This window comes from Nicrophorus vespilloides, unplaced genomic scaffold, assembly GCF_001412225.1.
Source record: "Nicrophorus vespilloides isolate i.1.1-1 unplaced genomic scaffold, Nicve_v1.0, whole genome shotgun sequence".
NCBI lineage: Eukaryota > Metazoa > Arthropoda > Insecta > Coleoptera > Silphidae > Nicrophorus > Nicrophorus vespilloides.
This window is the reverse complement of record NW_017098319.1, coordinates 68,572-86,569: the sequence shown is the minus strand read 5'-3', so window position 1 is coordinate 86,569 and position 17,998 is coordinate 68,572. Positions and strand designations below refer to the sequence as shown.

At 32.5% G+C, this 17,998-nt stretch overlaps 4 protein-coding genes across 5 annotated transcripts; all 4 read left to right on the top strand.

Annotated features, from left to right (window-relative positions):
• Window positions 1-1,036: 1,036 nt before the first annotated feature.
• On the top strand, window positions 1,037-5,999 carry LOC108562173 (gamma-tubulin complex component 2-like). 2 transcript variants are annotated; one of them, XM_017920423.1, is made up of 13 exons: window positions 1,037-1,898; window positions 1,962-2,126; window positions 2,177-2,318; window positions 2,377-2,859; window positions 2,915-3,043; window positions 3,094-3,270; window positions 3,343-3,517; window positions 3,573-3,974; window positions 4,028-4,374; window positions 4,437-4,580; window positions 4,660-4,731; window positions 5,423-5,595; window positions 5,833-5,999. In XM_017920423.1, the coding sequence occupies exons 1-13, from the start codon at window positions 1,846-1,848 to the stop codon at window positions 5,909-5,911; spliced, it is 2,541 nt and encodes an 846-aa protein (XP_017775912.1). In that variant the 5' UTR covers window positions 1,037-1,845; the 3' UTR covers window positions 5,912-5,999. The 2 variants fall into 2 exon arrangements, with proteins under 2 accessions (XP_017775912.1, XP_017775913.1); XM_017920424.1 differs by lacking the exon at window positions 4,660-4,731.
• Window positions 6,000-6,322: 323 nt separating this feature from the next.
• LOC108562157 (probable tyrosyl-DNA phosphodiesterase) lies at window positions 6,323-9,251 on the top strand. Its single transcript, XM_017920382.1, has 10 exons — window positions 6,323-6,449; window positions 6,504-6,548; window positions 6,622-6,735; window positions 6,794-7,096; window positions 7,149-7,251; window positions 7,303-7,428; window positions 7,483-7,578; window positions 7,636-7,806; window positions 7,869-8,047; window positions 8,107-9,251. The coding sequence occupies exons 2-10, from the start codon at window positions 6,521-6,523 to the stop codon at window positions 8,655-8,657; spliced, it is 1,671 nt and encodes a 556-aa protein (XP_017775871.1). The 5' UTR covers window positions 6,323-6,449; window positions 6,504-6,520; the 3' UTR covers window positions 8,658-9,251.
• Window positions 9,252-12,523: 3,272 nt separating this feature from the next.
• On the top strand, window positions 12,524-14,003 carry LOC108562158 (protein THEM6-like). The gene is made up of 3 exons (XM_017920383.1): window positions 12,524-12,931; window positions 12,992-13,206; window positions 13,308-14,003. Exons 1-3 carry the CDS (start codon window positions 12,775-12,777, stop codon window positions 13,560-13,562), a joined length of 627 nt encoding a protein of 208 aa, XP_017775872.1. The 5' UTR covers window positions 12,524-12,774; the 3' UTR covers window positions 13,563-14,003.
• A 544-nt stretch (window positions 14,004-14,547) lies between these two features.
• Window positions 14,548-15,641, top strand: LOC108562161 (protein THEM6-like). The gene is made up of 3 exons (XM_017920387.1): window positions 14,548-14,815; window positions 14,880-15,094; window positions 15,177-15,641. The coding sequence occupies exons 1-3, from the start codon at window positions 14,635-14,637 to the stop codon at window positions 15,408-15,410; spliced, it is 630 nt and encodes a 209-aa protein (XP_017775876.1). The 5' UTR covers window positions 14,548-14,634; the 3' UTR covers window positions 15,411-15,641.
• The last annotated feature ends 2,357 nt before the right edge of the window (window positions 15,642-17,998 follow it).

Sequence of the window (17,998 nt, the reverse complement as noted above, 5' to 3'; positions counted from 1 at the left end):
TCAAAATTCTTCGCAGAAAATACATTTCGATGTTTATGTAAGCCAGTGGCGTTCGCAGGTCGAATCACAAAATATCTGATTGCTTTAAATTTTATAAGTATCAACATTATTATATTTCTTTAATAGTCGAAACACAGTTGACTATCTACCATTTTTAATATAGAACCTACGATGAAAAAAAAACTTTTAATCTTAGTACTGATTACAATACAAAAACACTAAAGGTTTCAAAATTTTAATAAAATAAATAGTAATATTTTTATTGTCCAAATATATATTGAAAATTTAAAAAAAATGCGTCATTACATTACATGCGTCATTAGTTTCCCAAGATGGACTATTATAGCATTTTGTTTATTGCAATCACATTTCACAGTATTTTTTTCCGTACTTTTTCACATAAAATACAAAAGTCAACTCGTTGAAAGAAGAAAATAACAATAATACATAATTGAATTTCTATTGTAATATAGACTCACTAATATAGATTGTTCAATGATTCAAAAATTGATGACAGACGGGACGGGATGTTTTACAACACATACCTTACATTCTTTCAAATTTTAGTCCTTTCAAATTTTTAAGTGCAAAAGGGGTCTTGGACCAAAAAGTTTGAGAAACATTGGATTGTAGGATATGGAGATACTAAAGACCTAACACTGATATTATTTTCATTAAGTAATTCTGTACTTCTACAGTGCTTCAATTTGATATTCGCAGAAAACGTTCTATATTTTATTAATGTTAAATATGTATAAAATCCGTGATTTATGTCAATGCTTTGATATTTATTAAGAAAATAAATGTATTACATTTTCAAATATGAATATGATATATTAAGTACAATTTCCTGTTTTAGGAAATAAATTACAATTACAGTTTTAACAAACAATAAAAGTTCTGATTGTCTTTGAGGTCATATTTTGTATTAATGCACGTATCAAATAAGTCTCTGAATCTTACATATTTAGTTACTATAATGAATTAGTTTCTGAACTGATAAATAATTATCATTACATTGAGAAAATATACCTCTTTCAGTGCGGATTACACAGGGTTTGTTCCGTGCTGGATTTGTTCTGGTTATGGATTTTCATGTATTTGTTAAAAAAAAATGTAATATTTCACTTAATGGTGTATAGTTTAGAATGAAAGCAAGATGTTTTCTTTAAATTCAAGTAATTATTGAATCTGCATAATGATTATATATTACTACGTCTCAAGACGGTATTAGATGTTGTAGTTGTTAACCTTTGGTTGTTCTTTTACTTCGTCTTTATAGTAGTAACATTGCTTTTGATAATTGGTTCATTTCCAATAGAATAAGGGCTTAGTAGGGCCGATAAACCCGAAAAGGGGTAGACATAGGGCCAAAAAGATTTACATCAATAATAAATTGATATAAATCTCTTTGTTTAAAAAAGGGCTTAGTCTACGAAAATCAAAATCTTTGGTCCATTCCTTCAAATGTGGAGGTAAGGTAAAATACTCCAGAATATTCGATTAGATATTACAAGAAATTCTTCTTCTTCTTCCTTCCCCATCTTCATTTGGCTTCCGCATTACGCGCCAATAAGCCAGCCCCTGTCTGTATTCTTCGGATTCTTCGGATTTCTTCTTCCGTCCAAATAGTTAAGGCAACCAGCTTCTTCCAATTACACCCAAAATACAAGAAATTATATAACCCTGTATAAGACACTGCCCTCTGTTAAAGAAACTATGAAATGATTTATATTAACGACTTTGACAGAACAAACCGTAAATAAAGATTTTTTTGAATTACTCAACCTGAAAATTTTTAGCTAGTTGTATATATTTTATAATAATTAATATTTGTTTGTCGCGATGAGTGAGTTCAAGTTGCATCAGCTGGTCACGAATTTACTGCAGAGTTTACCGTTAGTATTCATTAAGACGATAATAAGTCGTTGTTACTATTTATGAATCATTCAATTTTGCAGCAACAAAAACACACCAGAGGAATTGGTTGAATTCCTCCAAAACCATGTTGATGTTAATAATCAGACCTCATTCATGGCTGTCCAAAGCAATATTAATTATTTGGCACAGCAATCGAGTAACCCACAGTCTTTTGCAATGAAATATGATGATTTAAAAAGGAAAAAGTGAGGATTCTATTATGTTCTTACATACAATATATTTTATGCCTTTGCAGTGTTGATTCTTTGGGATTATTTGTGCAACTGATTCATTTAATATCTGAGGATAGGGGAATTAAGGATTTTTTGGAAAGAAATGTTAAACGTAGTTCACCTTCATGTTCAAATACCAAAATGACTAAAGATGATTTACCACAAGTAAACAAATTTTGGATATAAGCAAGAATTGAATTTTATTAACAATTTTGAAATGCAGGTCAAGCATCGTTTGAAGTCAGCCAAAGCTAGGATGAGTACAAAACATGATATCAGCAGCTTGTTAAATCGGAGTGGACCTCCAATACCAAGCACTCCTTCAGTTGCATCTTGGGTACAAAGAAGACCCAGCATGTCATGGGATTTTTCTTCAAGAACTTCAATAACTACATCACATCCAATAAACAATATTCCAGCCACTTCACAGGAAAATATCCTTATTAATGATCTGCTCAACATTCTAATTGGATTGCCTGCCAATTACATTGAAGCACAAGAATTGAAGGATCCTTATGAGTCTAGGGAATTCATTATCAATGAACATGTAGATCCATCCCTCAGGCAATTAGTCAAACAAATTCTACCTTTAGCTTCACATTATTCAATAGTTCAAAGATTTACTGAAGAGAAAATGCGATTTGAATTTGGTCAAGTTAATAATGCCCTTGCAGAATGTATGTCTGCTATCATAGTGGATTACACTGTAAGAGAAGTTTGTAAAACATTTACTATAATCAATTAAATTTTTGTTTTTTTAGCTTTTCATAACTCAATTAGAATCTGAATTTCAAAGTGGAAATTTAACTTTGCATAAAATGTGGTATTATATACAAAAGAATTTTCATTCATTAGGTATTGTAAGCGATATCGCTACTACAATAAATAAGGTAATTAAGTTTTTTTAATGTTATATTTTGTACTACATTTAATATTTTAGTCTGAATCATGTGGAGGAAAGGTTCTGAGTTTATTGCACGAGAATATTGCTGGCTATATCGGCGATTCGAGAGCCCAAGATCTCTGTGTTACTCTGATGCAAGCTGCATGTGTGCCTTACATGAAAATGCTAGGAATGTGGATCTACAAAGGAATTATCTCTGATCCAATTCACGAGGTAATATTATTATTGTTATTGTATTTTAGTGTTCGTAAAACATTTTTTTTTCTATAATCTGTTTCAATTTAGTTTTTGGTTGAAGACAATGAGGTCGTTCAAAAGGAAGATATGCCTGTTGATTACTCTGCCGATTATTGGGATAAGAAATATACTATTAGGAGAGAAAGAATTCCAAAATTTTTGGAACCTGTTTTTGGAATAATATTGAAAGCTGGCAAATATCTTAATGTTATCAGACAATGCGGTAAGATTTACGTTAAATGATTTAATATTTATGTTTTTATTGATTTCTGTTGTAGGCAAGTCCCTTAGCAACAAAGTCCAAGTAATTGAATATAAGAAAGAAGAGAAACATTACATCGAGGCAATCAAAAAAGCTTATAAATATGCTAGCGAAACTTTACTGGATTTAGTAATGAAAGAACAAGACTTATTGGGCCGTTTGCGCTCTGTGAAACATTACTTTTTGTTAGATCAGGGTGACTTCATCGTAACCTTCTTAACACTTTGCGAGAAGGTTTTAAGTAAAGATGTGGCCGATGTGGTCCAAGCCCGATTGGATTCTTTGCTGGATTTAGCACTGCGCTTATCTAGTGCAGTCAATGATCCTTACAAAGATGATCTACGAACTGAATTATTACAAATTGATTTATTAACTCAAATGAAGAAGATTTTGAGTATTGAAACTTACGAAGAACAAAGTAAGTCTTTACTTTATTTCCGAAAATCAAAGTAATTCTTTATTTTTTTTTAGATTATCGATCTGTTAAGAAGTCAAATACGCTATTAGCTATAGAATCGTTTTCGTTTAGCTATGAAGTTAGATGGCCGCTGTCCTTGATTTTCAACAAAAACTCATTGGCTTGTTACCAGATGATCTTTCGACATTTATTTTACTGCAAGTACGTCGAAAGAATGGTATGCCAGGTGTGGAGATCGAATAAGGTGGCCAAATCCTTCCCATTGTCCGCCGCGAGGCAGTATAGAAGCGCGTTCGCTCTTCGCCAAAGAATGCTTCATTGTGTGCAAAACTTGGAATATCACATGATGGTTGAAGTTATCGAGCCGCATTGGTGTGTCTTCCTACAGAAAATTTCCAAAGTACATATTTTTAAAGTTAACAAGTAGTATTCTTATTCTCATAATAAATAAAACTTTTACAGGTCAGCAACGTGGATGAAATCCTGGACTGCCATAACCATTTCCTCAATATGTGCCTCAAGGATTGCATGTTGACAATCACGAATCTACTTGTTATCATTACAAAACTGCTCTCGATCTGTGTGTCCTTCTGTAAATTTATGCAGGTAAATTGTGTAGTATTTAGTGAAGCACTATATATTTAATAATGAATTAACAATAACGATTTTATTTTGCTGCGTTCAGCGAACACAAAGATACTTTGTGGAAGCCGAATTGGGATCATTGCCCAATTCATTCTGCGAGTCATTCAATCAGGTAGATTTTCATGAAGAAAAAAAAACTCAACTAAGAAAAACTAAAATTTCATTTAAGGAAAAAATGTTTTGCATGCGGAATGTTTATGTTAGTGATTTCCAAACATAGAATATATATATACGAATTGCTATAAACCAACCGATTGTTCATAAATCGGACGGTGTATTCATATGTACATGTTTAGCACGGAGGTCGGAAAAACGCAACTTTTCTCGTTTTTAAACTGCGCACAGCTCTCTAGAATGCGTTCGTACTGATTCGGTTAAGATGGATATGAACAATCGTCGACTGTATATATAAAAGTTGTTTGGTAATAACTAACTTATGTTTGATATTCAATTATGCCTTTTAATTTACGCAATTTATTTTTTATTTGATTTATTTATGGAATTTATTGAATTGAATTAATGTATATTTTGGTAAGGTTGCAAAAGTATTAAGAATAGATTGTGTAAATTCTTCTCTTCAATTACACGCCTAGAACAATAGTAATACACATTAAAATATACTAATTATTTCTGTTTCGTTTTAAATTGTATCATGCTGAAGATAACTCACAAGCGTTATGCATATACAAACTGTTTGGTTTGTTTTCATCCATTCTTAAATAATTGGCATTTTATTTATTTAAATTTCTTAACTTATGTTAAATCAAATGTTGTTTATATTTCTGACACTTTTCATAATTTAGGGTGAAGCTGTACAACAAGATGGACCAAACGACGCAGATACCGGTAGCTTCGAGGACAGCATCGCCAAGTACGATTTGGAATTCACAGCAACTTTAATGCAACTATTAGACCTGATTAACAACATAGACAGGAAGGACAGTGATCACGATCGCTTGTTCAATCTTCTATACAGGTGCGTTGAACAGACTACATGCGTTTTCTTTAAAGTTAACACGTTTTCAGAATGGCTTCTTTGTTCTCATTGGAGAGTTTGAAACAATTTGGATACATACTTCAGTTGCTTTAATGTATACGCTCTTTTAAGTTTCGCTTATATTCATGTTTATAATGTGCACTGTTTTTGTGTTATTATTTGGTGAGAAAATATGAGTGGGAATCGTTGAGAAAATGATTTCTTTTCTGTTTGCAGATTGGATTTTAATTCATATTATACTGGAAAGTTTCACAGGATGGGACTGGATCATTTGAAACAAGACGCTTCTGGCTAAGTGATCAATATTTTTAATTGATATAGTATACTGTTTTTATATTTTGTATTTATTATATTGCTAATAAATAGTTCCCCTTTTAAAACTTGTTCTTTATTCTAATTTATTTAAATATTATTATTAATATTCCGTTATATTAAATTTAAATCCAAGAGTGCAATGGGCTGGTAATATTGAATTATATAGCTATTACTTTTTATGATCTACATATTTTAGTTCATTTTGAATTAGTGCAATTAGTACTACGGTTACCGAGTTCAACATGCGTGGAAGTTGAAAATTGAACACCTGTCGGATATATCTTGTATACTTTTATCATGAGTACATATATACACATAATCTTCTCACACAGCTTATGACGATTATGCAACTCTATTTACATAGTAGCTTACTGGTTATATACTTGTGTTGTCAAAAGCTGTATCTGTATCTTTTTGTGATATACATATGAGCACATATGATATATTTTATTACATGTTATACATATAGTTCCTACTGATCACACGGGGAATCTGGCGAAATTGCTGCACAGGCCCAGGTTAAGTGAGGAAAGTAGAAGATATATTTTAGTCATTTAAAAGACTTATTGTAGTAAACTTGGTAAACTCGATGGATTCTCCTAAACGAAAAATTGAAGGTATGTCATGTTTTATATAAATATTTATAAAACAAAATTGTATTGTATTGTTATATTAATGTTTTGTGGATAGACATCAAGGGAAATGATCAAGTTGTTAAGCGGACTAAAAAAGAAGAATGTCCTCATGGAGTGAAATGCTACAGAAGGAATCCAATTCATTTCAGGGAATATGGACATGAACATTGTAAGAACTTTCTGGTAATATCTCTGCATATTGTCTTACACTGTCAATTTGTTTACAGTAATGCAATTCATTAACAAAGATCCAACAAAATTTCCGGACAATTTCACTCAAGATCCAAAAGTGTATAAAGATCAGTTGGAAGTAATGAGGGTCTTACTGAAACCTATTATTGCATCAGGCAGTGCAAATAAGAAAATGTCTGTTGTGTCATCGGTATCAACATCACAGAACAAGCTTGTATTGAAACCTATCAAAACCATGAAGGACAAATTGGAACTAGCAGAACCATACAATATATTTTACACTAAAGTCCCAAAAGCAGTACAAACATTGAATGCTCAAAATGCTATTTCGTTTCCTGGTAATAATGTTAGTAACTACATTATTTTGTATTAAATATATTTTATTTGTAGATCTTCTTTGTCCAAGTCTTGGAGTGCTAAATTGTTCCATGCAAATTAATTTCATGATTGATATTCAGTGGTTGTTACAACAGTATAAAGTGCATTCTTTGGAGTAAATTGCATTATTCAATATTATGACCATGTATTAAGAGATGTATTTTAGAAAGAAACCACTTACAGTTATTTATGGATATGAATTCCCTCAGATGGAGGATTTTATGAAATTATATTGCAAGAATGTTAAATATCACAGAGTCCAAATGAAAGATCCATTTGGAACACATCACTCGTAATATTATATAATTGAAAGATGAAATGACTTATTATGCTAATGCTGTTTCAGAAAAATTGGATTATACCTTTTTGAACATGGTTCTTTAAGAGTAGTAGTTTCAACAGCAAATTTGTATTATGAGGATTGGAATCATTATAACCAAGGGTATTAATAACAGCTTTTCTTTTTATTGAATTGAAATTATTAGTTTTTATTTTATAGTTTATGGGTTAGTCCACCCTGTCCAAAACTGAGAGACGATCAACCAGATTATGCATGCTGTGGTCCAACAAATTTTAAAACGAGTCTTTTAAATTATTTGAAGAGCTACAAATTACCAATAATGGAGGAGTGGATAGCCATTGTAAAACGCGCCGATTTTAGTAAAGTGAAGTAAGTATAAAAATAAATAAATTATGAGTGTTTAAATTATGAAATATTATAATGCGTTACAGAGTATTTTTAACAACTTCAGTTCCCGGAAAGCATTATCCAAAAGACATGGGTTGTCATTTGCATTATGTTGGAGCTTTGCTAAGCAAGCATTCCGAATTTCCAAAAAACCCGACGAATGATAATGAAAAAGCTATAAATTGGAAAGTAATTGCTCAAGCTTCGAGTATAGGTTCCTTAGGTAATTATTTTATATTGTTTGATATTAGATTTGATAAATTTCAAATTATTTGATTGCAGGAAAAAATGCTGGAGAATGGCTCAGAAGTTCTTTACTGCGAAGTTTAGCTAGCCACAAAGATGTACCTTTGGTATCAAATTCGCAAGCCAAGTTGAAACTTATTTTTCCTTCTGCAAATAACGTTGTGAATAGTCATTTTGGTCTTGAGGGAGGCGGGTGTTTGCCGTACGCGCAGAAAGTACATGACAAACAGAAATGGTTAAATGAGTACCTTCACACCTGGAAATCAGATCAGCTGGGAAGATCTGGAGCAATGCCTCACATCAAAAGTTATTGTCGCATCAACGAGGATAACTCGCTTATGACGTACTTCTTATTAACAAGCGCTAACATTTCCAAATCTGCTTGGGGAGGGAACATACAAAAAGATTCATCTTCGTATGTAAGATCTTACGAAGCTGGTGTCCTCTTTTTGCCAAAAATGTTCGACAAACAATACTTTAAAATAGGAGGAAATAGAGTGTGTGACAATCCTGATCACATATTTCCACTTATCTTCGACTTGCCTCTGCAGCATTATTCAACTAAAGATGAACCCTGGGCAAATTAATTTATTATTTATACATTTTCCCAATAAAATTAATTTTACAACTTTTTCGTAAGGAATATGTGAAGTACAAAATTTTTAAGAGTTTTGTTTACTTTTTTAATAAAAATATTATTTTATTTTCAAGTTACAAAAATGTAGCGTAGTCACCGCTCCGGAATAATTACTTTATATCACATTAAAATGAATTGGTCAACGTTTACTTTGATAACGATGATTAGATTAACGAAATCTGCAAGCCACATTCTAATTTAAGGCCATCGCGAACTGACTCCCCCTACCGGCGTCATCATTAGATTGTTGAAATATTTGAAGTTCTGCTACTGGTAGTAAGACTTACCGGATGGCTCAATCAATAGGCTTCGAAAATGTTGAGAGGATGTTCGCTAAGTGAGGAAAATGGTGGCTGGGAAAACAGATGTTTGAACTTTATTGAATGCAGAAGATAATGATTTTTCAGTGTAAGATTTATAAAGTATTGTTAGCAACGAAGACAAAGAAACTGAAGTCGAAATTGATGAAAAATGTTATCAATCAAAGATTAAAAGGTTACAGAACAAAAGGTTTTCCATTTTTATGCGATTATTGTTAAATGCAATAATTCAACTTTTTACTCATTTTCAAAAGTGAATTAATTTTCTATGTAAATTGACTGTATATTTAATAAAACTTTTGTTAGAAAAAAAAAAATATTTGTAAAGGAACATTAGGCCCTCATTATGGCCATAGCATTTTTTCTTCTGAACCAAGTTTTGCTCGTTATTAGAGATATAACTGTATATATATATATAGCAGGGCTGTAATACCTTTGGATGCCATATTTTAGGAAAGAATATGTGAAAGTATTCAGTGGTGGATATTTTTGCCGACGTTACTCCTTTGATTTGAAAGCAATATATTCAGAAAATCCGGATATCTACCGCAAATGTAGTGGGGCTCTCTCATATTGGGGGAGCTTATTGCAAAGAAGAATATATTCAGAAAGTCCTAGACAAAAGTAAAAAAGGTGACAAGGTAAAATATAACACAAAAATAAAAGAAATAAAAATTATAAAATTTATTCGAAACAGCCTTTATATAAAAAACACACCAGTCCAATCAACAAAACCAAATATTCTTAAAGAAATTTGAAATGAAGTTATCCAGATGGTTCAATCAATAGATTTTTGGTCAACACATTATGTAAATACATAATAATAATTTATTAACAAAAAAATATAACATACAAACCAAATTAAAATATATTTAAATTGATAATTTATTATTATTTAGTATTAATAACAATAAATAATTATAATTATTTTTTTTTGATGATTTATTTATTTATTTTAAGGTTTATTATGAATAATCCAACAAAATCAAATAAATTTATAATAATTTATTATTATTAATAATAAATAATAATCTAATTGTATTTTAAATTATTTTTTAATTTTAAGATTTATTATGGATAAGTCAACGAAAACAAATACATTAATAATAGACCTACGTCTTTATATATACTGCTCGAGCAAGTAATAATTCAACTCAAGGAAGAAATTGACAGATGCGGAGGTCTATCTGAAAGACAATACGGCTTCAGACAGGGCAGGTCTACTATCGACGCGATACAAGCGGTGATCAACATAGCAAAGGAAGCAAGAGCTGGTACTAGAAGCACTAGAAAGCTTTGCGCCTTACTGACGATGGACGTAAAAATGCATTCAACACGGTCAAATTGAAAACCATATTAGAGGCAGCAAGAAAAAGAGGAATTGCTATGTACCTGATAAAAATAATTAAAAGTTACCTCCATAAGGATCGCGAGCGATCAAGGTAAAAGCGGAGTGCCGCTGGGATCAGTGCTAGGCCCTCACCTTTGGAACTTATTATACGATGGAGTGTTAAGAATAAAGCAACCTACAGGCATAACAGTGATAGGTTACGCGGATGACCTGGTCGTTGTGGACGTAGTCGTTGTGGAAAGACGGAGGAAGAGTTGGCAAGAAGGGCAAATGTAGCTGCACTCAACATACAAAAGTGGATGGCGGAGAGAGGCCTGAGGTCTTGCGCCCGAAAAAACAGAAGCGGTTTTGTTGACTGGAAGAAGGAAACTGAGACCAAGTTATCTGGGATAGCTATCCAGCAAAAAATTCCATCAATTACTTGGGGGTGTCCATCGATAGCAGACTATACTTGGGCCAGCACACCAGAACAGTGGCAATAAGAGCAACAGAGGCAACTACTGCGCTAAGCAGACTGATGCTAAACAACGGTGGCCCTAAGCCAAGCAAGAAAAGATTGCTCGGAGTAGTGGCGCTCTCTATAATGATGTACGCTGCTCCAGTATGGGAAGAAGCTATGAAGGTGCTGAGCTATAGAAGACCTCTGGAAACAGTCCAGCGCAGGGGAGCAATAAGGGTCTGCAGCGCTAACAGAACAGTCTCCCGAGATGCAGTTCAAATAATTTCTGGCATGCCGCCGATCGAACTCCTAGCCAGAGAGAGATATGACCTCTCATATCTTTCTCTGGAGGAGTGAGTAAGGAAACTGCCAGGGCCAGACTGCTGGAAAAGTGGCAGGAAAAATGGGATAGCTCAGAGAAGAGATCCTGGACTAGACCCTTAATCCCAGAAAAAGGATCCTGGATTTCCAGAAAACACGGCGAGGGAACATTCCATCTGAGCCAAGCGCTTTCCGGGCACGGGTACTTCAGCAAGTACCTGCACTTTATAGCAAGGAAGAAGGACGAAAAGTGCTGGCACTGCGAAGAAGACGATAGCCCAGAACACACGTTTTTTGATTGCTGCTGATGGGCGACGATGAAGCACGAGGCGGAATCAAATCTCGGAAAAGTGCTAGAACCAGAGATGTTCGTCGGTGAGATGGTAAAGAGCCAAGAGAAGTAGGACATCGTCACAAGCTACGTATTAGGGGTGCTCTCCGTTAAGGAAAATGACGAGCGGAGGATGGGGAGAGAAAGGGAAGAAATTGATAGTGAACATATATAGAAGCGCAGAGCTTGGCTCAGACAATCTACATTGCATAAACATGTGAAAACACCGGACCTAGATGCTGATGAAGAAGGGAAGAGGTTTTAGTACTACGACTCCACTCGTAGTCCCTGTGTAAGGTTTCTTCTCTTCTATAAAAAAGGTCTTTATATATATTTTAATTTAATTTTTATATTATATTTTTTACCCAATAACTTGTTATTATTAATATAATTATAAGTGAGTTGGAAGGTGCGCAGTTGACCGTCGCCCACTTTTCCGTCGCTGAACTGTCGCGAACTATCTTAATGCGTTTATGTATTATAAATTCGAATTATAATTTGATTATTAAATTTAATTGGTTTCTTATAGGTGTTTCGATTAAATTTATTTATACATTTAAAGATATAAATGTCAACATTATAATAATGATAACTAGTTTTGCGTAGACCTTTCCATTTACCCATTATTAATTAATATTATTTATGTATTAATACTATTAATTTGCAAGATGTTATTGGCTTAAAGAGCAAGAGTTCGCAAACAGACACAAAACATTGTACCAAAACTAAACATAATAAAGAAAATTTAAAACGACGGAAAAATCCACATAGGGTGCTCGCTGCTTGTACGAATTTAAAAAAAAGGTGTTATGAACTTACATTATATTTTTATGTTATATTTTTTTGTATAAAATTTTTGTTTCCATTTTTATTTCACTTTTTTAATATAAAAACAATAATTACAATTTTTTTATTTCAATAGAATTATTGCACCATTACGAAAAACTAAAATATATCATCAAACGATTTATTGAATGATGTTTAAATCAATTTGAATTCTCTGTGATGTTGGATTACTTCATGGGAGGAAAGTAAACCAAGAAGAAACTTAAAATAAATATCGATTCCTTGAGGTGCTTGATGGGCGCATGAGCACGCTTAAATATCGAGCGAGCACAAGCCGATCTTTACGAATTTCGCGTGTGCCTCGTGTTGTAATTACAAGTGCGACATTTTATTAATATCGTACAATTGCATATCGTTTGCAAGTAGTGCCAAAGTGCTGCACAAGCAATGTGAGAGCCGGAACCTAAAGGAAAATAAAAATTGTGCGAGTCGACATAAAACGGAAACTGCGTTTGTGCGATGGGTGTGTGCTATGCAGTCGCCGTTATTTTTATTTTGATTGTGGTCCTGTATGCAAGCCTCGAGTTGCATTATTTTCTTCGGATGACGCTAAGCGTTATCCTTGCCAGATTCTGCAAGAAACGCGCCCATATTCTACAAGAGACCTCCGTAAATGGTAAACAATAAAATAAAGAAACAATTTCGGATCAGTTCACTAAAGTTCTTCAAATTTCAGGCATCTGTTTGACTACTGATATTGATACACTTCTATATCATATGAACAACGCTAGATTTATCCGGGAATTGGACTTTGCTAGAGTCGACTTCTACGAACGGACCGGATTGTACAGGTGCATCCGCGCCAAAGGGGGCAGCATTGCTATGGGTGCCACCTCCATCAGATATAGGAGATTTATAAGGCTTTTCCACAGATACTCAATTAGTACTAAGGTTTGTTTACTTTGATTCAAATATGTATCTAACAATATATATATATATCAAACTAAAATATTGGTATTATTCTGATTAGCGTCTGATTTGATAATTTGTAGATAATATATTGGGATGATCAAAGTATATTTATGGAGCATCGATTCACGACACCTCGAGACAACTTCGTCAATGCCATAGTCTGGTCGAGGACACGGCTGATGGACTGCAGCGCGGATGAAGTAATGGCATCCCTTCTTTCGCCTGGAGACGCCGAAAACGGCACCACCAAACTGAAACCGGAAATGCCTACGGATGTAGCCACCTGGATGGAAAGCAATGCCATTTCCAGTGCTAAATTGCGCGGAAATTGCTGACAGCAGGTGGAGGCCGCCATCTCCAATGGCGGCGGTCAATAAGTTCCAATCTGAAGACAAACATAATAACCAAAAGCAAAAATTATACAGTCTATGGGAATTGATATTATATTCCATGCTAAATTATTAGTGATTTCTTTGAACCAATACATATTAAATATTCCGAAGAGCTTCAAACTGTAGTAAGCCCAGCATTTATTATGCCTAGCTAGTAACCAAGTATTGGAGGTATCCTATTTCTATATCAATAAGTGATTAATTGGTGTGATCTTCTCCAAGCCTGAAATTCATTGGGCACAAGTTATATGAATTAGATATAATTTAACAAAAAAAAGTGAATTATATTTTTTTCTTGAAATATAGACGTTATTTTTGATGATGGACGATGAAATGTCGATATACTAAAGCAAGAAGTCTTATTTGAACAGGGTGCAATTCATTTCTATAATAATCTATGTTTCTCAATTGTTATAAATTCTATTGAAAGTTTAATAATAAAAAAAAAACTTATACGTAATATGTATATATATGTACTGTTTATTTATTGCTCGGAGATGCAGATTCTCACTTACCGTGAGCAGAAGAAAGCAATTTCACAATGTGCACTGAAAGGTAAGTACAAATGAACTGGTTTTCTAGGTTCAAGGCTTCGCTCTGCAACTTGTTGCGACGTTGCAAGTGATTGCAGGTTTATTATTAATTTCAAAAAGAAAAGTCTTAGTTTCGTTGTTTAAAATAATATTTTACAAGGGCAACCAGTTTAAAAATAAGTTTAAGAAAGCAAAGAGTTGCTTCAACGAAATCAAGTTAATATCTATAAAAAATGTTTTCGTGCAAGTAAAGTAATGGAAATTATTATTTTTTTTGTAAATTGTTTTGTATACGATCATTATTATGATATTACAGGGTTTGAGGTAGAGTAGTTATGGACATGAGTGGCAACGCGGCGCGCTTTCGTCGCTTCCGCAAGTTAAGTGCACTTCGTCCAGGTATTCATTCAATCGCTCCTGAATTGCCGACTTTGCCGGTTGTCCTAACTAATTAAAACAAAACATCATAAAGAAAACACAAAATGTTTAAATTGTCTATCGATTTAAATCTAATATGCGTATCGTTGTTTGTGCTCGTTTGTGCAATCTTGCTTCTTTTCGTACTTCTGGATGTTAATTACTTCCTAAGAGTCGGGTTCACCATCCTCAAAGGCAGATATTTCGAGAAGCCCGTAAAAATTGATGGAACATCCGAAATATTTGGTAATGAAAATTTAGTTATTTATATTTAAATGTCTAAACTAATAAAAATAAATAAATATTTTAGACATCTGTACGACAAACGATTTGGACTTGTTCTTAAATTATATGAGCAATTCGCGTTACGTAAGAGCAGCTGATTTCGGTAGGTTTCACTTCCTGGACCGTACGGGCCTGTTGAAGGTGATCACCAAAGCCAAAGCTCACATTATGCAGGGAGCTTGCAACGTCAGATTCCGAAGACCTATCCCATTAACATCCACGTACAAACTCACGACAAAGGTATAAAATTAAAAGCAAATACACGCTCCGTGCGTACTCTCTGCGGTGTGATTATCAACCATGGAATTTAATATTTTTTCAGATTGTTTACTGGGACGAGAAAAGTATTTTCTTTGAGCAACAGTTCATCACATCTGACGGTTTTATAAGGGCTGTTATTATCAGCCAGAACAAATTGATAAATTTGAGTGTACCGGAGACGATGGCTAAATTAATGGACAAGGATGAAAGCTACAGACCGGATATTCCCGAAGAGGTCAAGCTGTGGGTGTCTAGCATCACTGCGTCTAGCAACAGATTACGGAAAACGGACTAGGGGACGTACTCATTACACTCTTCGCTCTTTGTTTCTTCAATCTGCGGGTTTGCTGCTCTCGCTTTTTGCTATTTTTTTAATTTATTTATTGTAAGATCATTAATTTCAATGAGGCATTAGAATGCATAACGTTCCAATAATAGACGTTTAATGCTGACTCTTTAGGAATTAGTTATTTTATTCAGTTTGGTAAATAATGGGACGTTCGTTAATTAATTATTATAGCTATGTGGATACAAATATATTTTACAAATAAAGTGGCATTCAAATTATTCTTATATACATGTTATTTAAAACAATAAGTAAGTAATAACTTTATTAATTGCTTTGCATTTGCTATCAATAAAAAATAATTGTTATATTATGTTTTAAACCAAGTCGACTTTTGCAAACCGGATGCGAACTCAGCTATATTTAAATTGGTGACCCCGGTATAAGTCAATTATGCGACGAACAGGATTTATGTCTGGAACAAAAGCCAGTCTTTACAATTTCAGCCAATACATTTAATAAAACACAAATACATACAATAATTTATGAACTTGTATGAGTTAGTAAATTAACGTAGATACAAATAATGTTTGTATGTATATTTGGAAACAATAGAATGAAAGTTAAAATTAAGAATCCGTTAAGCAATGGGTTCATGAACTTGATGAGAAGATAATTTTTATGGCTCACACTAAAAAAATCTGATCTCCTTTCAACGAAACGTTTTCGAGAGCGTCTTTGCTTTTCGCTTCCTATTATTTTGCCATCACTAGTCACAGGCGATGAGTCATCAATATATAAAATAACAATTTTGTTTTCACTTGAACTTATTCAAAGCAGTGAATCTATTATGTAAATACCGGAAGTTGGTAATTGATTCCTTTTACGAATAAGGAAGATATTCAAATACTAATCACGCTAAATTAAGTTTTTCTTTGACTGATTTTCAGCGAGTACAGTAATAACTCGGATAGTCCGATATCTTGAATTGTTAATTTGTATTTATGTCGTTGTGGAGCCCTAGTAGAGTTTTTAAGGAATGCTTGATGCGAAGTTGGAGCTTTTACGATGATACACACTTTATTATTCACTATAAAATTATTGATAACTTCTTTGTTTAGAGTTTAGTTGATAAGAAGTATAGATTCTAGGTTTGTTACTAGGGTTTTAATGAATCTAACTAGTATTAGAAATAGGACTAACATTGTATACAATATTTGTTGAGGGAGCAAAATGTATTTGGATGATTGTACTTATCTTTCACTAATCATTATGTGTTTTGTAGACATAATCGAATGGACTTCCGCATTTGTGAATGAAGTCCTTACATGGTGATTAACAATATTTCTATATTGAATTTGTACTAAGTCATTGAGAAGTACATGAATAAAATAATAAGGATTAATATAATATAAACAATAACAGTAAAATTTATTTGTTCGATACATTTACAAAGTTTGTAAAACAATTACTAATTCGAATAGTGACTTATAAAAATACGCATATTCATTATATACAAACCACAAAAGAACTTGCTATATTATTAATAGACTGAAGTTGTCACATTTAAATAATTTTTTTTTGTAAAATGTTGAAAAATTACAAAATTTTTAGGTTGTATTTACATTTTGATAAAAGAAGTGTTTTAGTCTATTGACAATGACACTGAAAGCCATGCTTTGTCTTTAATAGAGCCGTAGCTTGCCGATCACTTGTGTAATCGAATATTCAATTCAGATATTCAATCAGTCCGGATTCACTATAGTCCGGTTTAAAAAATTTAAAACAAACTATTTTTTATTGAAAATACAAATCAATTAAAAAAAACAGAAGTATACGAAATCACATTTGACCTTTTATTTAATCAAGACTTGATTGCATATTTTTATCATATTTTAAATGTATTTTATTCTTTTATAGTATAGTTTCAAAAATATCGGTGAAACCGATTAACCTGTAAAATACTATTAATATGTAAAAATACGAATTTTCATTTATGCATAGATTTAACTGAATGTTGATAAATTTCAGTACAATCAGCCTCTAATAGTTATCTATATAAAATTATAATTATAATGTCTACGTGCGTATACATTATAATTTAAATAAACACTCTACACAAAATCTTGCAAAACATTTTTTTTTAATAAAATTCAAAATAAATATACGATTTGTCCACATGTTTCAGTAGTATTCTTGGGTAACTTCAATTACAAAATATAGTGATTCTGTGACACATGTTGCCAGTACTTTCAAATTTTTGTATTACGTTTACTATAATTATTTTCTTCATTAATCAAATTTATTCATTAATAATTTAAATATCTTATCAATTATTATTATATATGATTTTCTCTACTGACAATGATGGTGTACTTCTGATAGTTTACAATTATTATTATTTTTTCAGATTATTGGTAATACAAATTTGCAAAAAAAAACAGTTCTCCCGATCCATAATAAAATAAAAACTAATAGGTCGATAGATATTTGGTCCACAAAATATAAATAAAGAAAATAACTAAATTAGTTACTAACAAATATTTTAATAAATCAATAAAAAAAGAATCTTAAAATAAATATTTGTTTGACTTTGA